Raw genomic sequence first — 23628 nt, 5'->3', positions numbered from 1 at the left:
GTGGACGTTGTTCGACGGTGACTTTGGACTTTGGTTCACACTTTGCTCCTTTGGACGGCGTCGTGATTTTCTCGCTTTCTTTCTCCCCCTCTCACGATTTTCCATCCCGTGCCGCAGCTTCTTCCTCCCTCCCTCCCCTACAGAGTACTCACACATACTCTCTATCCATTTAACTATTTTGCTCATCCCGACCCTTCCACCTCTTCCCCTCCAGCGCATTCTCCCGCTGGCTCCGATAATTGGCGCGCGCCGTCCGTGTCGTCATGTCACCCCATGACTACGCGGACCGTCAGTCTGAATCCGTAGCGGATGGGGTGACCGCAATGAAGCTGGAGACTGACGGCACCCCGGATACTCCCATCCTTAAAAGCGGCGATGCCATGGCCAGGGATGACTCCAGTAGAGCATCGAATTCACCTCCCACAATTGCTCAGAATGGCTTGGGTGCATCGGCGGTCAAATCGCGGTCCTCTTCGCAGACGCCCATCAAAAAAGAAGGAGATGAACTTGATGGCCCTGCTTTCATCGCGGAGGGGAAAATCGGAGGCGATATTACGGTTAAGATGGACCCTGGGCAGCCTCCAAAATTGACTCGCAGCTCTTCACAGAAGGTGGTTCCGCAGCCACCCCAGTTGTTCTCGCATTTACCAGATCGTACTGTGGAAGCTCAGTCTACTTTTGAGCTGATGGATACTTGTTCGTATGCCAACAAATACATGGGATATACAGAACATGCGATGGAATGTGACTGTGCTGAAGAATGGGGTAGGTCGTCCAATTTCCCCTCTCCCCTGACCCCTTCAAGGCTTTCTTTGCACGTTCCCCTCCCCCTTTTCTACGGATGTCACATAGTACGGATCCTAAAAAAAGGATGGTAAAGAAAATCGAATCGCTCGACTTCTCTGTTTCACAGTCCCGTACTTGATGGTCTTTTTAAACCCAGCCATTTCTTCTTGTCTTTCTTTCCTTACTTTCCCCTTCTCCAACATGCTATCCAATTCTATTGTGAGATGGATAAAAAACAAAAAAGAAAAAAGAAAAAAAAAAGGCTTGTGTTGGAATATTTCTCTCTAACTCAAATCAGAATCGACCATCGGCAAAAACCTGGCATGTGGAGAGGACTCCGACTGTATCAACCGCGCAACCAAGATCGAATGTATGGGAGATTGTGGATGTGGTCCGGAATGCCAAAATCAACGATTTCAGCGCAAAGAGTACGCTCCGGTGGCCGTCATCAAGACCGAAAAGAAGGGGTTTGGTCTGCGTGCCGAGGCGGACCTGCGACCGCATCAGTTCATCTTCGAATATGTGGGCGAAGTTATCAACGAGGGCCTATTTCGACGTCGTATGCGGCAGTATGATATGGAAGGAATCAAACATTTTTATTTTATGTCCCTCAGTAAGGGCGAATTTGTCGATGCGACTAAAAGAGGCAATTTGGGGCGATTCTGTAACCACTCATGCAATCCCAACTGTTATGTCGACAAGTGGGTGGTCGGGGAGAAGCTCCGAATGGGCATCTTTGCCGAACGAAGCATTCAGGCGGGCGAAGAGCTTGTCTTTAACTACAATGTGGACCGCTACGGAGCCGACCCTCAGCCCTGCTATTGTGCGGAACCCAATTGCACCGGTTTCATCGGTGGGAGGACACAGACAGAACGTGCAACTAAGTTGTCGAATGCTACAATTGAGGCCTTGGGTATTGATGATGCGGAGAGCTGGGATACTGCAGTAGCGAAGCGCCCGCGTAAGAAGAAGATGGGCGAGGATGATGAAGAATACGTCGATAGCGTGCAACCCAAGTCTCTGGACGAGAACGGCGTCACCAAAGTCATGGCGGCTTTGATGCAGTGCAAGGAGAAATGGATCGCAGTCAAGCTTTTGGGTCGGATACAACGTTGTGACGATGAGCGTGTTCGCAATCGTGTCGTTAAGATGCATGGGTATCAGATACTCAATTCTCAACTGACCATGTGGAAGGAAGATACCAATGTTGCACTGCAAATTTTGGACATCTTGGATGGATTCCCTCGCCTGACACGCAACAAGATCATCGATTCGAAGATCGAGTCTACCATCCAGCCGCTGACAAACTGCGGGGAGGAGCGGGTAGAAAAGAAGGCGACCACACTGTTGCAGAGTTGGTCAACGCTTGAGGTTGGTTATCGTATCCCTCGGATGAAAAGGGATCCAAATGCGTCTGCACAGGCTGTCAATCAGTTCGAGCGACGAGAGACGACCGTCCGTGATGAACGACGACGGTCCAAGTCGCGCACCCGGTCAAGATCGAGATCAATCGAGGCACCTCGCGGGCCGGCTTCTCAAGGCCGTGGGGGGCATGGTCCACGAAATTCCCACCATCACGGCCCCAGGTCATTTCGGCGTCAATTCAACCCACTTCCGGCAGGATGGTTTGCTGCCGAGTCGAACGGTAGGACATATTACTACTCTGCACGGGGTGAGACCACGTGGACACGCCCAACGATGCCAGCACCACAGCCTCCTCCACCACCAAAGGAGGCAAGAGACAAGGCGCTGCAGGATATTATTGATGGCATCATGAACGCCAAGGAAAATACGCCAAAAGAGAAGAGTGGCACGCCCATCACGCCGCAAGCGTCCAAACCTACCCCAGATACGAAGGAAGGGCAGGAGAAGTGGAGGAGTTACAGCGAGGAGAAACGGAAGAAGCTTTACGAGAATACGGTGAGTGTCGAGTAGCAGGTGCCCGTGAGACAAGATGAGACTAATTTCGCCTCAGTTGTTTCCCCACGTGAAATACGTGGTGGACAAGTTCAAACACAAACTTCCGAAAGATGATCTAAAGCGATACGCCAAAGATGTGAGATTAGCAACCCTCCTCCGCACCCGGTCAATGACGATGCATGCATACCTAACACAGACATGTACACAATAGGTGGCTAAGAAGCTGGTCAACTCGGACTTCAAGAACAACCGGGTGGAAGATCCCACGAAAATCGACGAAAAACAGCAAAAGAAAGTAAAGAAATTCTGCAAGGAATTCTTCGACAAAGCCGTGGCGAAACATCGAGCCTATGAACACCGGAAGGCTCAAATGCAGGCCAAGGAGACGGAATCGAAGACGGATGATACGCCGCAAGTCCCCAGCGACGACGAAGCCGAAGACGTCAAGCTCTCTGACGACGAAGGGGACAAGGTCGGGGAGAAGGAGAAATCTGCGAGCGTAGAAGACGCCCAACTCGGCGTAAAAAGGAAACGAGAAGAGGAGTCCAGTGCAGGTGATGGATCTCACGACGACGAAGCCACTTCGTCTTCCAAACGACAACGATCGTCAACACCGCCGCCCCCGCCACCCCCGCCGCCTCCGGACGAGGACAACGATAATCGCGAGGAGGATATGGTCGACTTGGTGGATCCGAATCGATACCATTCCCATGCTCTATCCAATGGGGGATATACTAATAATGATGATAATAATAACCTCCAGCGATCGCAATTCGGCATTGAGGGAAAAGTATAGCTATTGTAGCAGATGAGGCGGCGGCCCGATTCGTTTTCTATGACTTTTCCTCCTGTATAAGCATTTCAGATTGGAGCGCAAGGCGTTGATTCTTCTCCGTATTATACCTTTATTTTTTTATTATTTTACTTTATTTATTTTTATCTTTTTTTTACTTTCTTCTTATTATTTTTTTCCCCTCAACTTATCCTGTCAATACCCCGATTTGCGCTTGTTATATTTGCATCCCGGTAGAAAGATGGTTTCAAAGGCTAAAAGGCAGTGGCAGATCTGACCGCTAGCTATATTCTAAGTGTACAACTAAAAAAGGACGAGCAGAAGAGAGGAAAAGTAACCCCGGGCTTGAGACAGGATCCTTTCATTTGGGGTGGCCTGTCCAGATTGATTTAGTCTACGAACGTTCTATCTACTTTAGGGATTCACTCGCTCGCTTTGTACATCTATCACACGTATTAATTAAATCAAACGAATTTCTGAATTCTTGCGGGGATCAGGAAGGAAAAGTGCAAACGGATAGAGATGGAAGAGAATCTTTGTTTCCTTCTATCTTCTCTCTCCACATCGTTCGTCCCATCCATTCATTCATTGCATTACGTGACATGGTAGTTAGATGATTGTTAGACAATCGAGTCCCAACGATCCGGATATATCATAACAACGAAAATAAATAAATAAAAAGAAATAAAATAAAAGGTAGAAATAGTCGCACAAATCCTAACCCCATACCCGATTCGAGGATTTAGTAGAAACTCTCCACAATGCTTTCCTTGTTGGCATTGCCCATACCCACGCCCCGAGGGCCCATCTCGCCCAACCGGAACACACTCTCAATTACACTCAGCTCGGTAGCGGTTGTATCCAGTCCGGTCACTGCCAGCCAGTCGTTGACGACCATACCTGCGCCAACAACGGAACTACCCCGGTTGACACTACCGGCGACCAGGGGCACCTGCAACAGCGAGGAGAGCTCGTCTTGGTCACGGATCGAAGTCTTGGGATGCACAATACCACCCTGGTTGGAGAGGGCCATATACGAGCCGGTCAGGACGTTGTCGGCAACGGTATGTCGGAAAACTTCGACTCCAAGGACGTCGGCAATACTAGAATCCAGGTTAGTATATACATACATATGTATATATTTTGGTGGGAGAGAATCTGGATCATACATTTCTTCTGTCTCTCGCTCCAGATCCGGATGGATCAACGCCACATGGTCATTGCAGCAGATCACATTTCCCAGTGCCGAAAGACGCTCTTCTATCCGTTGGATTTTGACCGAATCTGGCAGTGTGTTCCGTAGATGCTGCAGTTCTTGGTCTGTGGTGGTGGTGGGAACCAAAAGGCCGTTGCGATTGCTATGTCGAGAAAAGCTCAGCAGCTGCACAAAAACATCAAAGTATACTAACGTACCCCGCTGTTAGACGGCCAACAATTCGAGTTCCGGCAATAGTGGCATGACAAATTGGAATGACATCTTGCAATTCCGCCTCAAATATGCTACGAAGGCGTCGGGGTTAGTGGTCTGCTACCCAGCCCCGTTCCACGGCGGTATAACCGTACCTGTAGAAGTTTTCGGACGCCCCGATGGCAACAATCGCATATGAATTGGTGAGGCGGGAAAAAACACCCACTCTGCGCAAAGGATCACATTGTTAACAAATACGCACACATATACGTCCACATGGCTCAAGAAGTTCCAGGAAATTCGAAAGCGACCAGGTACTCACTCGTTGGAGTTCTCGAACTGTGCGCGGACCGCCATGCTGAAATAGGTAACGGTTGTATGGTCGGAAATGGAGGAAATTTTGAGGAGAGTAGGTTTGTTCGAAAGAGAACAAGTCTCTGGATCAACGAGGAGGGGGGGGGGAAGGGAGAGGGACTACGGTGAAAGAGGGCGCTAACAAGCCGCAGGGAAAGATGAACGAGTGCAATTAAATATATGCAGTCAGACGAGGCGAAAGAAAGACGGCAGAATGTGGAAATCCTCGAAACCGCCCTGCCGAGGGACACTAGGCCCGATCGGGGCAAGGAGTCATCGGGCTGAGTCATCGTGATTAACAGTTAGTCAGTGCCGATCATTCCTTACATGTCAATGCTCAGCAAAGTTGAAGTTATACAGTTGATCCCCAACCCCAGAACAAAAAATGCTGCACCCGTAATCTTCGTAATACGAAAAAAGAAAAATCAAACAGGAAATAGACAAAAATGGATCCATCGCAAAATCCATTCATGTCCATAAAAGACTATTCCACCAACATAAGCGCTCCTTCTGCGCCCAATTCCAGTAACCAAAAGCACCCCCAAGTTACAGGCAGGGAAACTCCCCGCGGTCTCATTAATAGGGTGGACGAGGGCCGGGCGGAGGTGGTGGAAAATACAAGGGCGAGGGATGATGGCCTGCTAGGTAACCCGGCGGCGGAGGCCGTTGAAAGTTGGATCCCGGGGGAGGGGGAAGTTGGGGGGGACCCCCTCTTGAGGCAAATGGGTCAGGCAGTCCAAGCTGCTCATTAATTGGGGGAATCTGCTGCGCAGCAGGGAGTAGTCGACGGGAGCCCTGTCGATGGGGGGTCGGAGGTGGCAAAACAAATGGTCGAGGATCGGTCGGTCCATGAGCCACCTGCGGCTGGGGGAGGATATTCCGATGCGCTGGCAGGCGCGGAGTCGCCTGTGATATGGAGGGCCGAGGTAGCTCGGCCGCCGCGATATCAGCCAGTGCAGATAATGCCGTCGGACGCACATTGGCGACCACAGGGGGGGCTTGTTTCTCGATCGCACCACCCTGCCGCACCTCAACAATTCCTGTCGCTTGAAGCAGGAGGTCAATGATCTCCCGGGCAGACAGGCCAGAAAACGGCCCAGCATTGCCCATCTCCTTCATCTGCGGATCAATGTCGTCACCGAGTTTGGCACGCTGCACGAAATCATCCCAGCCAGCATGGCCTCGCTCGTAGGCAGCCGCCCCAGCCGTATCTTGGACAAAGGAGGAATTGAAGCCCCGTACAAATTCCTTGGCCGGTGGAATTATGGGCCCTCGTTCGGCCTCAGTCTCCGAACCGTCGGTCTAATCATTTTCTACATCAGCTCCTAGCCCTGATAACATTGTTGTTGCTGCGGCAGCGGCGGCGGGCTTACCTCTGTGTGTTCATCGTCTTCTGCCGCGCGGCGCCCCTCCACGAAAGCCATATAATCCCCTTGGCTCGCGTGAAAGTGCTCCTCCTGGATGTTCCGTGCTGCTGCCTGTAATCCGCTACTGTTAGAGAGATCTCACCTTTCCAAGTCGAAAAGACACCTTTACAAAACCTACCCTAAACCTCTCTTCGATAGCTTCTTTGTTTGCCGTAAACAACCTGTTCTCCTGCTCCACTTTGAGTTCATATTCACGATAAAATACTTCCAATCTTCCCCGAAGTCTATCCTTTAGGAGGGAACTGATCTCGTCGTATTCAGGGACATTTATGTGGGCATTCTTATCGAGAGAGAGCTTTTTCTCTGACTGGGAGGCCAGCACAGCCAACGCCAGTCGCTGGGCGGCTGCCAGTCGCCTGAATGCCTTGTCAAGTTCGCGCTGCCGATCCCGTAGTTTCTGGGTGGCTGCACTTGGGGACGGGGAACGTTCGAGCTCGACATCGCTTGAACGATCGTACTGACGACCCGAACGACCCCCTCGAGCACTTCGAGTACTGCCCCGCCCTCGTTTGCTCGATGCGAACCGCGCAGCAGCTCTGCTACGCCCACCGCGCCCTCGACCCCGATTACGACTAGGTCGAACAACCTTGGCCACTGCAGGTCCTGTAGCAATTTCCGATGTAGACCCCTCGGCCTCTTCCGTGATTTGACGGGATTCAGTGTCGGTTTTGTTTTCCGCCGCACCATCGGCGGGAGATTGAGATTCTGTTTTCGCATCAGGACCACCCTGCAGTTGCTGCTCCAGGTCCTGCACGCCATCCTCCAATTTGGGCTTCTTGCTGGGGGAGTCAGCCAAGTTGGCAGGATCTGCCGCATTAGGGCCCTCGATCTCTGAGGATTTACGCTTTCGTTTTGCCAACGGACTGGTGGGCTTGGTTGTAGGGCTCACAGCCTCGTCAGCCGCCGCCAACATACTAGCTTCGTCGTTGTCTTTTTGGGCAGCCGGCACTTCTCGGACCTCCTCCACAGGTTGTGAAGGTCCGGCACTCGGGGCCCGAGAAGCTTCTGCATCCATAGGTTTGGTCTCCTTGTCATTCTCTGCAGTGGTGACACTTCGAGGAGATACCTTGACCACTGTAATGGCAGCATCGGGGGCGCCGTCATAGACTGGTTCTTTGGTCTCATCCACAGTTTGTCGGCTCCGTTTGCGAGTTCTACTGACAGAAGCGATACTCACCGAGGGGCTTGCTTCCTCGGGTCGCTTTGGTGCAATATCTGCCTCTGAAGGAGCATTCTCACCTGCCACGGGATGGAAATGTGGCCGGAGTCGGGCGGACTGCCTCGTTGTCCTTGGCGTTTCTTCCGCCACCGATCCCCGTTTGACCCGCTTGGATCGTGGAGTCTCTGGTACATTTGAGGAGGCTGTACCATCAACCTGGGTCGAAGCCACTGGTGCCGCAGGAGCAGCAGCGCGAGTTCGAGAAGCACGCGTTTCACGAGTGGTACTCTTGGAGCTATTTGCTACAGCGCTCGCATTGTGGGCAGCGGTATTTGCTCGAGCTGCGCGAGTACTAAGTGTGATGATACGGGATGGGCGGCTAGGGCCACTTTTGTTGTTATTGCTGTTGTTAGTTGGAGTTTGAGTGTTGCTTTTATTATTTTCAGTTTGGTTGGCACGGGCATCCTGACTTGCACGAAGGCTTCGAGTCACACGAATGTGAGACGTATCTCCAACCGCAGAGTCTATGGCTTAATGAGAAGATGACGGACAGTGGCAGGAAGTCCACGGAGAACTTACGATGGATGTTGAGAGGCGTAGATGGAGGGCCGCCAGAAGACATGGTAGCAGACCCCTTGGGAGCCTCAATTTTACGCTTGACCCCGGCCATCGCTATACCCTGTGACTTCGTATGAGTATTCAGGATAAGTCGGGAGAGAACCGAACGTAGTAAGGGAAGAAGAGAGAATCAAAATAAAAAAAATTCTCGGCAGCGCGAGAGACGTATTGCAGGGAGGACATGGCATCCAAGGGGCAGAGGAAGAGGAAAACGGCGGAATTTGATAGAGACGGGGATAGTTAAGGTCGTAGAGGGGTCTGGAAAAGGATAGACAGAGATACAGAATGTATTCGGCTGAAATGTAGAGTTGAAAAGTAACACTAGTTTAAAACAATCTGCGATTCAGGTGTGGGAAGTATAGTTTCTGACAGAATCGCGTCACGAAACACTCGATAGTGGGTGTTGCGGACGGGGATGCAAAAGAGCATAGGGGAATAAAGACTGAAAGAAAACAGTAGTCGGGGGTGGTTGTGATCGTGCAGATGGAATGCAAGAGAATGTGTTGGCGATAATCATAACTACAAGACAAGGAAAGGGGAAAAAAAAGAAAAAACTAAAACAAAAAAAAAATTTAGGATACAGCATCAGGAGTTGCACGTACCAATTGCGTAGATGCGATGAAGAGTCAAAGGGGACCCCAAGACGACAAAGTTAGAGAATAAAGAGACGAAGGTCCTTTAATCTGATCGAAGGTAGTCTAAGTCGATCAGAAGTCGAAGCAAGCAATCGAAGTCAAAGTAAGTAGTAGAGTAGTAGTGAGTTGTAGTAAGTAGAGTAGTACTACTACTGTATGGAGTGGAGGAAGGCAGAAAGTGGTTCGGCCCAGTGGATCAATGAGAAGAGTAGATTTGGGTCGCCGGAAGAAGTAGTCGCATCAACGGCAGGCATATATGGACTGGAATCGGAGGAGATTTTCGGGGGGGGTGGGAAGGGAGAGACAGCGTGAAAGTGAGTGAGAGAGGAGAGAAGGAGAGAAAAGAGAGAGAGAGAGAGAGAGAGAGAATGGCAGAGAAACAATCCAATAAGAAGATCGATGATCACGACAACAGTTGTTGATTGATCTCCATGAATAGACACTTTTCCAATGACAAGCAGAAGAAGCAAAAGAGAAAAATACGAGTAGGAAGCGAGATGAGAAGAAAATCAATCGAACAAGCAATACACGAAAACTGAGGTAATTCTTCTGGGTCAATCCATCAATCCGACATCAATCAATCGAAGATGAGTGGTAAATAGGAAAGACAAGCCAGTCCGGTAGAAGGAGATGATGATAATGATTCTGATTATTGATGGATGGATGATGAGGTGGTTTACTCCTACTTACTCTGTACGGTAGTTACTAGTTCGAAGATCCAGCAGAGCCCGCAGCGGTGGCGCAAGTAGCCGGTCTCGGATACACACAGGAGTAAATCGTCAGGAGGATGAGAAGAGCAGGAGGAGGTATGAGTGAGCAGTCTGGATATACAACGAGATCCAGGACGAAGACTAAGTCAGAGAAAAGACGAAAAGGAAGCAAGGAATGAATGAATGAATGAGTTTTTTCCCCTCAAATTCCCTTCGATTGGTCTGTTGTGGTAAATACCAGGTATCCAACCGTATGAGGTATTACCACCAGTACGGTACGGATACCCGGAATAAGCAATCCTTCTATGAAATTGGAAGAAGATTCACCATCAAAAAGGATGAGAAAATAAGATTTCTTCTATATAGAAGGTCTCTATAGTGGTTAAATTCTTTATCAGTGGACTAGACAGCAACACGTATGGATATTGACTGCCTTCCGACAAACCTCGTCATCGTTGTTATATATATATGCTTACACTTCCATCTATTAAGTATAGGGACACACCCATATTTCTGAGGAATCATTGTGGACAGTAGAATCCTCTCGCAATTGTCTAACATCCTATACCCCACTCTGATACTAGATCGTCCTTGGAAGAAATGGCAGCCTCGACCGCCATTTCCTAGATGCCTCTCACCTTCAGTTCACCCTCCATCTACCAGGGGGGCACAGTCACAAGGATATCAGATTGAATTTTCTCAGTATCAGTCGGAACCAGAGGGTAACACAACCATGTTGTACATTGCACCTACTCTGTATTCCAAGTTACACGGCTCTGCAGGTTGTCGAGACATCGATTCAGAGCCCCTGTCAGCCACATCTATGTATAGACTATGTCAACGTTCCATTCGACGAGAAATTCCTAAGCCCCAGTAGAATCCAACCCCAGCCATTTCTTGGTGCAAGAGCAAAAGAGACTAACAATCCATCTCTTCTAGATTTATCCGCACCGATTACTGTCTCCATATAGAACAACATGGGATATAAAAAAAAGGAAATAAATAAATGTTATATCAAAATAGATTAATATTAATATAAAGAAAAATAAATCTAGAATATCTTCGGACCAAGGAAATATACAGGGGAAAACATATCGGCAGGATCTCCCCTCCAGCTCTAGCTTGCATGAGGGGACTCATGAACAATCATACTTTTCTCATACCGCTTGATGGTCCTCCGCACATCCGCAGCCATGATGAAGCTGGTATTGTGGGCTGACGATGACTGCGGTGGTGTTCACCAGAGGACCTTCGCGTTAGGCTCAGCTTTGGCCGGCTGAACCATTTGCTCAAAGAGCGGCGACTGGCTTCGTGGTGGATGAGCCTGAAGGGAATGTACCGACGTGACCCGGTTCAAAGTCTGCACGGAGATGGTCTGCCCGGACGCCGATGATGCAATCACAATGGTGCCCGGCGTTGGCGTCTGGGCCGGCGACGGGCTGTCGCTACGGAAAAGTGGATGGATATTACTTTCGTCAGTGACACTCAACGTTGGAAGCGGACCCCCCGGGAGTTGTCTATCTGGAGCGAATGGGCTGCCGGCGACGAGCGTTCCGAAGGAGACCAGATCCTGAGGCTGTCTAGCGACCGTTTGACTTCTGAATAACTTTGCTGGAGATATACTGACCCTCGGTTCTGATCAGATACCACGGTACAACTGTCTTGGTATTCGAGGCCGTCCTAACCTTTGATCTGTGCGACACGCATTCGGCGTAGTATAGAAATAGTGGTTCCCGTCAAGGGAGCAGTGTTTGGATTCCGGCTGGGTCAGAGTCCGACCAGAATACCGATTGGATATCAGTGATACTACACTCGAAACAGATGGTTGGGCTGATGCGGATGGACCAAGGCTCGTCTTTTAGTCCGTAGCTAGTCGTTGCGATCCCTGATGATCAAAGACGGCATCTTCGAGGGGCAGTGGGGTCTCATACTGGATTGATCAGGAAGAATCGCAAGCTCTTGTAAAATTGAACTCGGCCATTGGCTCTCGTTTCGTCACCGACATCGTGAGATAGCTCCCAAGGTGGCTTGGGTAAGGACGGAAATCGCCCACACCACACAGCGGACAACAATTAGAGACTGTTGTCGTGAGGTCAAAGATGACTGTCCGAACTCTGATACGGACTGGACTGAACTCCACGCTATCACTTCTGCCGTGATCTCTGTGCCCAAGGGAAAGTAGGCAATCGTAATGTTGTATGTGGCCACCCACAAGCCTTTCCACTACTTGCTAAGATAGGCCATAGTATAGTAGCGTCTTGATTGGAGAGTATTATTCTGATTAACGATAGGATGCATTATCAGCAGTCAAAGAGGGTTTTCGTCATAGTCTCATCATAATATATCAGGGCAGCATGTCAATCTCGCTTCAGAAACAATCAAAATATACGAACGTTAGAGTAAAGTGGTAATGAGAGCAGAAGAACCAGAATAGAGGGACGCTGGACGAGGGGATGACTGGGGAAAATATGGGATAGACCTGTACTCCAGTGACCCGGTAAGACCGAAAGTATATCTCTCAGACCCAGAAGAGAGCGACGCGGGAAATCAGTTCCCCGAAAGTACTTGGATTGCCCTGCATGATATCGTTCGAATGGGGACTGGGATCAGGACAAGGGGAAGTACTGTTGTTAGATCAGTTGTGCCTCTCATAAAGGGGGGGGAATCTAGAAGAAGGGGCACTAATGATATTGTTGGAACTGGGGGGTAGCTAAAAAAAAAAAAAAAAAAAAAAAGAAAGAGAGAGAGAGAGATATGAAACTAATCCATGTAGGAAGTACGTACGACAAACTTTCACGCCCTAACCCTCACGGCATTGCAACGGGTTTCGTATTCTCTCTCTCACGTTGGGATACAACGCAGTACTCCGTACTATAATCTCGATAATTCAGAATAGTAACAATTAGCCTCTGTAGGCGGTGGTGATATATTCAAAAGTGATCACACATGCGCCCTTTTTCGCACATGAAATCTAGCCCACATGCCTGGAAAACAGTCTGCGAGGTGACCCTCGTCCCGAATAAAATAAATAAATAAATAAAACAAAGCAAAAAATAAGGGGCTTTTTTTCACGACAGCCATCTGGATAATTGAAGGTGCATGGAAAGCGTCCAGAAGTTGATTGTCGATGCTGTACAGAACAGCCGGGATGATCACCAGCGTCCTGGGGCAGCCCTAAACAATTGATTGTCGATGATCATTCCAGGATAGGATAGTGGTTATACGGACGGACAGAAATCTCCGATCCAGGAATGCGATCATTCGTATTGCTCTGACGGAAATGTGGTGATGTTGAGTCTTGAGAAACCGAGGATGCAGGAGCTGCCCTTAATCTGGCCCATTAGAGAAGAGATCTCGAACCCATCCATGGTGTTCTTTGACACCCGTATGGAGTACAATGGTTCAACATTAGTCTGAATTGGAGGACGATTCCTGTATGTATGTATTATCTCTATCTACTACTAAATGTATAGATTGAGGAGACCCCATCTACCCGGACGGGTTTTGGTCCTTACAATGCTGAATAGTCGAATGGCAAGAACTAGAAGGATCGACCATAATGCCGGATGCACACAATCCCAGATCCTAAAGATCTTTGACGAGTGATATATCTATGGAGTAAATACAGAGTAACATAGTACTGCGCCATGGCTTAGCGAGGGGTGTGGCTGGAGGTGTGGCGGGAGCAGAGGGTCACCGCCTGGGCTGCTCGTCATCGTCGTTACTCTCCCACCACTTGCTGTTCTTTCGCTGTCGACCTGGTCATCTCTCTCCCGCGATTTGCCTGCTTTAGTCTTCCATTGACTGGACTATCTCGCAACTCGATCGAAGCGCGTCCGTCGTCATTTTCCTGCCTCCCAGGGCCTCTTTTTCCTTCAACCCACCTTTTTAAGCCATCTCTGGTTCTTCGGTGGCGCAAAATGAAGCTCACGTTCAAAGTATGCAGCGTTTATCTATGCTCCTCCAACCCCCCAAACAACATACTCATCATGGTTTCTGGTATCTGACTTGTTTCTCTCATCTAGGACCTGAAGCAGCAGAAGTTTGTAATCGATGCAGACCCGTCAGAGACGGTAAGCCGAGACTCCTTTTTCGTCAATAGCTTGTCTAGTGCGGGGCTGAAGGTGCTAATCTTTATTTAGGTCGGCCAAGTAAAGGAGAAGATTTCCAAGGAAAAAGGCTGGGAAGTTCCTCAACTGAAGCTTATCTACTCCGGTGAGTTGACAGGACTCCTTCGCTGTCATTCCTGATCGATTCAGCTATCAAGGATGGCTGTGCCGCCTGAGCCAAGACCCTCATTTTACCTATCCCAGCTGACAACTGTGGGCTTCAATAGGAAAAATTCTGCAAGATGACAAGACGATCGAAACATACAACATTGAGGAGAAGGGCTTCATAGTGTGCATGGTGTCCAAGGTAAAAACGTCATCCCCCTGTCTCTCTGGGGATCATCGTGGCTGACCCGTCTTGCCTTAGCCCAAGGCTTCTTCGTCCACTGCCACCCCATCACAGGCCCCTTCCACACCTTCAAGAGCCGCTGCTTCGACGCCCGCTGCACCTCCCGCCCCGGTTCCATCTACGAATACCTCCGCACCGGCTGCCCCTGCAACTCCTTCCCCGGCTGCGGCTGCTGCCGGCCAGACGCCGTCTTCATCCTTCAATGATCCCTCGGCGCTGTTGAGTGGTTCCCAAAGCGAACAAGTCGTTGCTCAGATGGAAAGCATGGGCTTCCCAAGGTCGGATATCAACCGTGCGATGAGAGCTGCTTTTTTCAACCCCGACCGTGCTATTGAATACCTTTTGAATGTGAGTCCCATAGTTAACCCCCCCGGGCCCCAAAAAATTTTTATGCTCCTGTTTCTTTGCTAATGCATTCTGTTTCCCCCCATGCAGGGGATCCCAGATAATATCCAACAGGAGGAGCAGCAGCAGCAACAACAACAACAACAGCAGCAGCAGCAGCAGCAGCAGCAGCAGCAGCAGCAGGCTGACACTGCCACTGCTGCTACTGCACAAGAAACACCTGCTGCCTCTGGAGAGGGTGCTGCACCCGCCACGACTGGTGCTGACGAGCCAGTTAATTTGTTTGAAGCTGCTGCTCAGGCCGGTGGTCAGGAGGGTGGACGTGGAGCTCGTGCTGGGGGTGCTCCGGGCACTGGTGGTGAAGGACTCCCAAGCCTTGATTTTCTTCGGAATAACCCCCACTTTCAGCAGCTGCGGCAGCTAGTCCAGCAGCAGCCGCAAATGCTCGAGCCGATTCTCCAGCAAGTAGCTGCTGGCAATCCCCAAATTGCACAACTTATCGGACAAAATGAGGAGCAATTTCTTCAACTCTTGAGCGAGGAGGATGATTCCGCGCTTCCCCCTGGTACGCATCAGATCCATGTTACTGAGGAAGAGAGGGATGCCATTGAACGTGTATGTACCTCGTACCTCTTATTCCACCCTCCCTCCAGTAAGGCGTGAAACTAACCAAGGAACTAGCTTTGCCGCCTCGGATTTTCGCGGGACTTGGTCATCCAGGCCTACTTTGCTTGCGACAAGAACGAGGAGCTTGCTGCGAATTACTTGTTTGAGAACCCGGATGACCAGGATGACTTATAATTCATCGGGTCCCTGTCGAAAGCTCGACGGTACACTGCGAGCCTCATTTGTTTTCCTTCTTCCCTTCTTGACGATTATTGCAATACACAACTCTTTCCGCATTCCCCAGCCAGGCCCCAAGTTTATTTAAGCCAATCGTGGTGTAGCCGAAGGCCACGGTTGCCCTATTGTCGCACTGGATAACTTCTAGCCTGGTGTTCACGTATGATGGTTATTCTCTTTTTCTTTCAGATGTGACGTTGAGATCATGCACCTAGTTAATGGAGTAAAATGAATAAGACATCTCGATTCAACTGTGTTTGCCTCAAGGCATCCATACATCGCCGCTGTGGGTAATTAACCTGATGAAACGACTTCTGGACCTCTGTGCTTCTTTGGATTCATAATGTAGGGAAGCGCGTTGTACTTGGAAGCTGTCTATGGTCACCATTGGCCCTGATGAAGTGCACTTTCTTTTTTTTATTATTTATTTTTAACCACCATTCCATACCATGCAATATCCTGTGGAAGAGAGGATCCGACCCCCCACACCCATTTGATTCTTGAGCTCCTGTAGATTAAGGCATGATCGGGAGACTGTTGGATGACCTTCCCTGTCTCGTGACTGTTTCCACACGTGCTTGGTCCGAGGAGTAACCCTAGGTAGGTACGTACTTCGTACGTCCAACTACCTACCTACGACTAGGTTAATCATTTTGTTTCTAGCTCGATATGGATGTACGAAGTTATAATATGTAAAGGGTATAAAGGGTTTATATTAAGCAATCAATATACAATCGAACATAACATACACCTCAGCCTAGGTCCCCAAAGTAGGTAGGTAGGTATCTGGGATAAATCCATCTCAAATGGGAAATGACGCAGGTGAACAATCAACCGGTAAAAAAGGAATATAAGATGATAAGTTATGGATGATATGACGGCGGTGGGTATTAATGCACGAGACCAAAACCAGGGAATTCAAAAATTCGATAGGAACTGGAAAATATGATGAAAGAAACTGAACGTTTGGTTGGCTCCCAATCAAACTACCAACCTACTAGATTTCGTCGGTCTCGCGGGTGCAATGCCTCCGAACTGCCCAAACTGCTAATCCGCGCCTGCCAATCACCCGCCGCAATGTCGAAATGATTCCGTCAGTGCCGAAATCTAGATCATCCATGTTGATATGCTTGCTATAGGACCATAACTCGTGAAGTTCCAGATCTGGGCGATCTGATTCCAACTTTGTGTATGAGTCCAGATACTTGGCAGACTTCGGGGCTACTATGAAAACTGCATCGGGGTGTCTTGCTAGCTCAGTATCCAAGTCCTCTGCACCGTTTTTGTTCCTGGAAGGACAAGAGGGGATTAATTTTCTAAGTTCCTTGTCCATCTCGGGGCCCGACATGCCCATCAAGTCTCGGGATTCAATATCCAAAGAATGGTTAGCGCTGTCACCCAACAGCCACAGTGGGGGTGAGTAGGTCTTCCACCACAACACCACCGCCGACACTGGGGCAGACCCCAATGGGGCGCCGTTTGGGGTAACTGCATTCGCTGAGATAATTGAAGGGATCGCAAGCTGAGCTGGTACGATGCCGCCTTGATGGTAGACACCCATCAGGAATCCTAGGGCAGCGTTGAAAATCACCCAGGCCGCCAGGAACCAACGCGACTTGGGAATGCGGAGGCAGCTGAGAAGCAAAGGGACGCATGGAATTAAGAAGCGAGGCTCTTGGTGAGGGACGATAGATAACAGCATGGTCGCAGATAGAGCGGAAACAGCACGCATGTCCTTCGACCACGAAGGGATAGCAGGTAGACTCCAAAAAGACAGAATCATCACCACATACGCAGGCCCCAGGAGCTGTGGAAGGTTGACTAGAAAGTGTTGATAACGAGGGTGGAGTCCATGGAGAGCCAAGTTAGAGCTATCAGAGTTGTAGAGAAGGTTGTTGATGGGTGTGATAATAGGCGCACGGAGGATATCACGGAATGATGCAGAGGGCCTATAAAATGCCGTGTCAACGATGACAGTAATGCAGAGGAATAGAAGTCCAAATCCGACAAAGGAGACGAACGAAGCTGGCCTAGTGTTTCCTCGGGGTTAGCAATCTCGCATCCAGGGAACAGAAGAGTGGACTGAAGGGAATTGCGACACTCACTTGCGCCAAAAATAAGGCAGCAACTGCAGCCCCGGTATGACAAAAAAGGCCGGGAAGGTGATTCGGTTGAAGATGCCTGCGACGGCAATGAAGGAAAGCACAGCGCAAGAGAAGACGGAGGAGCGTTGCTGTGAAGAACCCTTATTTAGCCCGGGGAGTCTTCTCGGACTTGACAATGGGGGTGCTCCAAACCTTGTTTGCAACAATGCGGCGAATGAGGACGAGCCCCCAGGCGACCAGCAGTGTCTCTAGGGCGTTGGAGAAGGTGTGCGTCTGATATGTCCATGTGACATAGGACGATGCCACCAGCACCACCGTTGCTCGGCGATGGCGCGGGTAGGGCACCAACTCATAAACAGCCCAGTCCTCCAGCACGAAGCTTAACAAGAACATCACACCTCGCAGAACATAGTAGACCAGTTGTGAGGGTGGGTTGACGGTCCCCGTCTCGGTGTAGAACCATTTGAGGAGGCTTATTGGCACATCGTAGGTCGGCCATAGGGGAAAGGCGCTGCGGATCGGGTTCTCCGCAGTGAATTCCCAGGGTAACCTGGAGGGATAGGAGAGGAGACGTCCTGGGAATCTCGCAGGTTAATATCATTTGTGCAAAGATGGACTAGGAGGGCAGAACCATCGTTGCCAGATCGGCGAGGCGGAAGGGAGGACGCGGTCATGCAGAATCGGGAGGATGGATTTAGCTTACCTGCCACCACCTCAGGGCCCTGAAAATTCTCGTCCGGATGCAGGTAGCTAGGAGAAAGAGTAAAGTAAATCCGGATCACTAAGAGCAGCAAGTATGTTCGTCTCCACATAGCGGAGAATTATACGGTCACCAGGGATTAGGATTAGAATTATGATTATGCGATATTATGATCGTGTGTTGTTGGCAACGAGGTAGTCGGGGGGATTTCTGTTCTGATTTCTTTTTATGTACATAGTACCTGCTGCTGATGCATATTAGGGAAGAAAGAAATAAATAAATAATATCTTATTTGTTGTCAGAATAATAATCAAGGAATAACATCTCCGTTATCAAGTGTGGAAAAGCGAGTGGGATGGATTTTCTGTACGGCGACTTTCCGGGAAGCTTGTTGATGCGGTCTTCGCGCTCTCTCCTCTGACTGGGTGAGAGAGACGCGTCGGAGGGGTCTGACAACAGGGGGGAAATACAGAAAAGACACTATTGAGGTGTACTGGAGAAGACAAGATGATTTACTTAGTGAATCGGTGATGGTGGGTCGGCGATAGGAAATAAGGAATCAGCGATCCATAACACACGATCATCCACAAGATATCGTCCTTCGAGATGGATATATGGAGAGGATTGGAAGGAAGATATTTCTTTATTTCTAGATTTTTTAACACTTGAAACAGTCCCAGGTTGTGTCCTCAGATGAACACTACAGAGTATAAGGGTCGATCACTGCTACACATCTGAGAGTGTTGGAAGAGATGTGTTGGGTGGTTCCCATCGACATACGTTGTAAGAAACATATTTATATTGTATATACTGGTATACATCTGCTTACTTCATAGTACCTGCCAGTAACTATTCATCCAACGTGTACACTGGAGTAGGTACCATGCTGCAGAAAGACCGAAGCCAGATACAATCTCGTATTCTATTTCGGGACAGAGAAAGAAATACCCAAGTCGGTCCTTGTCTGTCCACTGAAACAACAACCAAAGGAAAGAAAAGAAAAAAAAAAAAAAAAAAGTAAAAAACAGAGAGGAAAGGAATATCTGTTCTTTTCTGTTCCTTTCCACTCGATCGTCATTATTACTCTCCAGCATTCCTGCCCCCAATCAGGCAGCATCCAGGTAGAAGGCCACCAGTCGAGCACCTGCCAATCACAACACACCCCCACCATTTGCCGCCTTCCTCTCTGGAGAATTGAACTCGCTTTCTGAGTCTTCCAATGTCGGCGCTAACCAGCCCGTTACCTTCCAACTAAGCCTCATCGCTTCTGCTTCTTTTTTCCTTCACTGAACTACAGTTCATCTCCTGTGATCCTACCCACAGTCTTATCACTAGTTAAAAAAGCTGCTGCGATCTCTCCCAATCTTCGATCCCTATTATTCTTCTCAACTTTTCTCATCACCCTCCCGCTATTCTAGTGTTGGTATGCGTTCCTCCCCACCTATCTCTGTATCCCCCAACGCAGGTCTTCTCCTTCAGTCCTCACACTGTTGGCTGACAGACGGTTCTAGTTTCGTTAGTCAAAATGTCGAACACTCTTGTTATGACAAGCTCCGACGGCGTCGACATCTCTGTCGGTAAGTCATACACTCGCGCTGCTCGTGTTATGGCTGGTGGACCCGCCAGTCCAGTTGCTGGTTCTTTCTATCTGGGACATTGAAATAACCCACTGCATTTGGAAATAGAACGTTCCGTTGCCGAGCGCTCCCTCCTCATCAAAAACATGCTGGAGGATCTTGGTGAAACTGGGGAATCTATTCCCATTCCCAATGTAAGTTGTCCGGATCAGATTATCTCCCGTCGTTGTGTTTGTGTCGAGGGCCGTTGTCTGATATGTGTGTTGCTATAGGTCAACGAGGCTGTTCTGAGAAAGGTCATCGAGTGGTGTACTCACCACAAGGAAGATCCCCCCAGCACCGGTGACGACGATGATTCTCGCCGCAAGACCACCGACATTGATGAGTGGGACCAGAAGTTTATGCAGGTCGACCAGGAGATGCTATTCGAGATTATCTTGGTATGTATATGCGCTTGGCGTGATGGAATGTACGCTAACTGGCCACATTTTAGGCTGCCAACTACCTAGATATCAAGGGTCTCTTGGATGTGGGCTGCAAGACTGTTGCAAACATGATCAAGGGCAAGTCCCCCGAGGAGATTCGCAAGACCTTCAACATCCAGAATGATTTCACTCCAGAAGAAGAGGACCAAATCCGTCGCGAGAACGAATGGGCAGAGGAGTAAGTCGCTGCCCCTTACAATACCTCCCTCTAACTTTGTCACCACTCTCCCTCTCCGTCCGCTCCATTGGATACGTTGACTCATGGGCTGACATTGTAATCTAGCCGCTAATGTCACGTCACTGGCAAATGCTACCATTGCTTATCTCAATGGATCACTTCCCCTGGGCCCCTGGAATATAAGTACTGTCCTTGTTTCAAATCAAGTTTTATTCTATTCAAAGGTCCCTCTCTCAATTCTATGGCGTTAGGAATTCTTAAGCGGTTTTTCGTTCACTGACTGTTTCCCCTCTTGGCTTATGGTCTGAAGATGTAGCCTTTCGTTTCATATTTTTTTTTTTTTTTTTTTTCATTCTACTTAATGGCCCATACTGTTCAAATACGTTTGTTGTACTAGGTCACATCTTAGCTTGGGCCGACAAAAAAAAATAAAAAAAAAAATAAAAAAATAAGCGCTTGTTCAAATGACAGGAATGTAGTTGTAATGTAGGTACCGGTTCACTGGCCGATTAAAAAGACCCTTAATAATTGGCGTAATTCGTTGGACAGACACGGTTCGCAAATTGAATTATTTTTTTTTGAGGGGGGCTACACCACACATACGATTGGCATTGGAGTACAAAATTACGCATCACCGTATTCTACAAGCCTCTGCAGACAGTGACCTTTCTCACAACTCCTTTTCGGCTGCGACCTCACGGTCGAGGGAACACAGCCTAGCAAGGCCGGAAGATCCAAGTGTTTTGAGAAAAATTTCCGATTAATGTCTCGTTCGCGGCTCATTATCCATCATGATTTTTTTTTATTGTCTCAGCTCGTGTACATAATTGCAAAAAGTATCGGAACCCGACCACCGCTTGTAGTTTGATAACCGTCCGTCTTTCACCTTGAACGACCGTCCGTTGCCCAGAGCCGGATCAAGATTCCAAGGCGATTTATCCTTGCCAATATTGCCGAACAGATCAAACGAGTGAGCGAGAAAGTCAGAGCGGGACGTGTTCAGGATGCAGAGAAATTGTCGCGAGCATGATTTGCGGTATCACAATTGAACGAAACAATCGGGAATGACATCTCGGTCAGACAAAGAAAAAGCATGAAGTTTTGTCCTCGAATTTAGATACCGAGACGGGTCTTGCGCCAGTGCCTCCGCTTGGCGTTGTATCTGAAAAATAGAAACATCACTCATCAGCTAATTTCCACCGGCATTTGGTTGTGCTGCTTTCGAATTTGGTGCCATGCTTTTAGCCCCTTCTAGCTTGCTTATCCTTGGACTAGACTAACGCATCTCCAGATACATCGGATGTTGAAATAGCCCCCGTTGTTCCGCTCCTTATCTTCCAAACGGCTCTGTGCCTCGAAAAAAAGAGAGGTGATGTGATTATTTACCTGATGGTGTTACCGGTCCTCAGACGAATCCACTGGGGAATGGGACGGTTCTGTCTCTGGGCTTTGGCAAGCTTCTGCTTGGTGCGGAAACTCTTGTGGCTCTAATCAAGAGAAAACATAGACGTTAGCGAACTATCATCTGACGGACTCCTTTTGCATGTTCCTGAATGGCAGGTGTGATAAAATAAGATGAGCTGTCTATGACAACTCTATGCCATATTCAAAACATAATCGACAAGGACTGGGGTGGGTTTTGCTAACCGGCATCTTGAAGGCTTGTCGCGACGGCGAGCTGGGTATGTGGACTGGCGATAGTGAGGTTGTCGACCGTCTTCAAGGGCCTTACGGTAGAGGTGGTTTTTTTTGTGCGGACAGGGCTTAGTGGTTCGCTTCCATTTGGTCATGTGATTTATCTTATGCCTGAGGCATAAATTAGAATAGTGGGGTTCCTGTGACTGTTGTGTCGATGGATCTGGATGGAACATCTCTTCTCCGCGGTTGATATTTACTGATACCCTGAATTTGGGTCTTTCTTACTCATCTGGATGATGCAGCAATGTAACGCATAGTACTCTGTAGCATTGGATGAACTGAATCCTACGGTAATTTCCACAAGGCATCCATTCCTAAATTGAGTCATCAATCAAGGATTCATGGTCTGTCTCAACTTTGAAAGCTTGAAGAGGCTTGTGATCTACCTGAGCCCGTGGTTTCTCGGGGAGTTCCGTAGGAGACCAAACTCTCTTCATAATTATCGGCAGTTCCATCGAGACATGAGATGAGTCAAAGAGGGTCTGGCCTTGAGAATCTGAGGTGATCCTAACAGTGCCTGGAGTTGATCACAGTCACAAAACCACAGGACTAGATTGGGAAACTTCGGGGACTGTTTACGGTACTCGCAATCTAAGCATTCACCCTTGCTTCTGTTAGCGTACACTGTATCCATTTGTTGTTATTATTTGATTTTCCTTGACTGGTCCGAAAACACAGAGTAGCCCATACAGGGGCGAGGTTTTCATGATTGGTGCCTAATGCCCATAAGGCTCATAAGCCAATGCAGATGTACCGTTAGAATGGAGTTACTAAGAGCAACCAATCACTTCCCCCTTTAATGATGCAGTGGAGCCGGAGAGCGGAGCGTCCGATGCCGACTTCATAAACAAGGAAGCGAATACGAGCCCTTGATTTACATACATGGAACGGTACGCTGCTTTTGACCCGCCTGCGGCTCCAATTGTATTGGGACTTTATCTGAGTATGGAGTACGGAGTAGATCCCCTTGTAGTTTGTAATACTGGGGGGATGTTCCATATGTATAATAAGATGAAATCGATATGACCTCCTCTATGATTCAGGGCAGACATTTCCTCTATTGTTCGATTCTTGTATAGACCTGGAATATGTCCGTATGTATGTACAGAGTATGTATCAGTCAAGTTTCAGAAAATCCATCGGAATTAACGAATGAGTCATCGTTAATACTGATCAACTGAAACAAGGATCCTATAGCATTAGACTGGACTCTAGTTGGAAGTTTGGCATTTGGATGTACAGTACAGCATAAGGAACCAGAGTGTCATCCAGCGAATCTGGAACGAATGAAGAAATGAACAGGGACTGAACCAAGATGAAACTAAAGATAGGTGAATGCGCTATAGCACATTTTTTTGTCACTTTTCCAATTCTTTTCGGGTGGCAACAAAGCCTTCTTGCTTACATCAACTAGATATGTCGTTGTTGG

General features: G+C 48.7%; 7 protein-coding genes across 7 annotated transcripts; 3 read left to right on the top strand and 4 right to left on the bottom strand.

Annotated features, from left to right (window-relative positions):
* Positions 1–263: 263 nt before the first annotated feature.
* Positions 264–3502, top strand: set2 (SET and WW domain protein; the record flags this gene model as incomplete). Its single annotated transcript, XM_033574473.1, has 4 exons — positions 264–765; positions 1085–2706; positions 2762–2842; positions 2918–3502. 4 exons carry the CDS (start codon positions 264–266, stop codon positions 3500–3502), a joined length of 2790 nt encoding a protein of 929 aa, XP_033422491.1.
* A 739-nt stretch (positions 3503–4241) lies between these two features.
* On the bottom strand, positions 4242–5264 carry TIF6 (translation initiation factor 6; the record flags this gene model as incomplete). Its single annotated transcript, XM_033574472.1, has 5 exons — positions 4242–4602; positions 4669–4857; positions 4913–4999; positions 5063–5134; positions 5230–5264. The coding sequence occupies 5 exons, from the start codon at positions 5262–5264 to the stop codon at positions 4242–4244; spliced, it is 744 nt and encodes a 247-aa protein (XP_033422490.1).
* Positions 5265–5837: 573 nt separating this feature from the next.
* On the bottom strand, positions 5838–8517 carry ATNIH1004_009889 (uncharacterized protein; the record flags this gene model as incomplete). The annotated part of the gene is made up of 4 exons (XM_033574471.1): positions 5838–6563; positions 6635–6739; positions 6807–8188; positions 8427–8517. The coding sequence occupies 4 exons, from the start codon at positions 8515–8517 to the stop codon at positions 5838–5840; spliced, it is 2304 nt and encodes a 767-aa protein (XP_033422489.1).
* A 2530-nt stretch (positions 8518–11047) lies between these two features.
* On the bottom strand, positions 11048–11517 carry ATNIH1004_009888 (uncharacterized protein; the record flags this gene model as incomplete). The annotated part of the gene is made up of 2 exons (XM_033574470.1): positions 11048–11421; positions 11496–11517. 2 exons carry the CDS (start codon positions 11515–11517, stop codon positions 11048–11050), a joined length of 396 nt encoding a protein of 131 aa, XP_033422488.1.
* A 2213-nt stretch (positions 11518–13730) lies between these two features.
* Positions 13731–15414, top strand: ATNIH1004_009887 (putative UV excision repair protein (RadW); the record flags this gene model as incomplete). The annotated part of the gene is made up of 7 exons (XM_033574469.1): positions 13731–13748; positions 13836–13883; positions 13953–14025; positions 14147–14226; positions 14287–14616; positions 14704–15228; positions 15295–15414. 7 exons carry the CDS (start codon positions 13731–13733, stop codon positions 15412–15414), a joined length of 1194 nt encoding a protein of 397 aa, XP_033422487.1.
* A 1039-nt stretch (positions 15415–16453) lies between these two features.
* On the bottom strand, positions 16454–18373 carry smp3 (glycosylphosphatidylinositol-alpha 1,2 mannosyltransferase smp3; the record flags this gene model as incomplete). Its single annotated transcript, XM_033574468.1, has 4 exons — positions 16454–17486; positions 17562–17689; positions 17754–18136; positions 18193–18373. The coding sequence occupies 4 exons, from the start codon at positions 18371–18373 to the stop codon at positions 16454–16456; spliced, it is 1725 nt and encodes a 574-aa protein (XP_033422486.1).
* Positions 18374–19786: 1413 nt separating this feature from the next.
* skpA (SCF ubiquitin ligase subunit skpA) lies at positions 19787–20613 on the top strand (the record flags this gene model as incomplete). Its single annotated transcript, XM_033574467.1, has 5 exons — positions 19787–19838; positions 19947–20032; positions 20111–20278; positions 20332–20501; positions 20607–20613. The coding sequence occupies 5 exons, from the start codon at positions 19787–19789 to the stop codon at positions 20611–20613; spliced, it is 483 nt and encodes a 160-aa protein (XP_033422485.1).
* Between the last annotated feature and the right edge of the window lie 3015 nt (positions 20614–23628).

Source organism: Aspergillus tanneri (genome assembly GCF_003426965.1).
Source record: "Aspergillus tanneri strain NIH1004 chromosome Unknown AapTan_5_pilon_pilon_pilon, whole genome shotgun sequence".
Lineage (NCBI taxonomy): Eukaryota > Fungi > Ascomycota > Eurotiomycetes > Eurotiales > Aspergillaceae > Aspergillus > Aspergillus tanneri.
The sequence above is the reverse complement of the archived record's forward strand: the minus strand, read 5'-3'. Positions and strand labels throughout refer to the sequence as shown.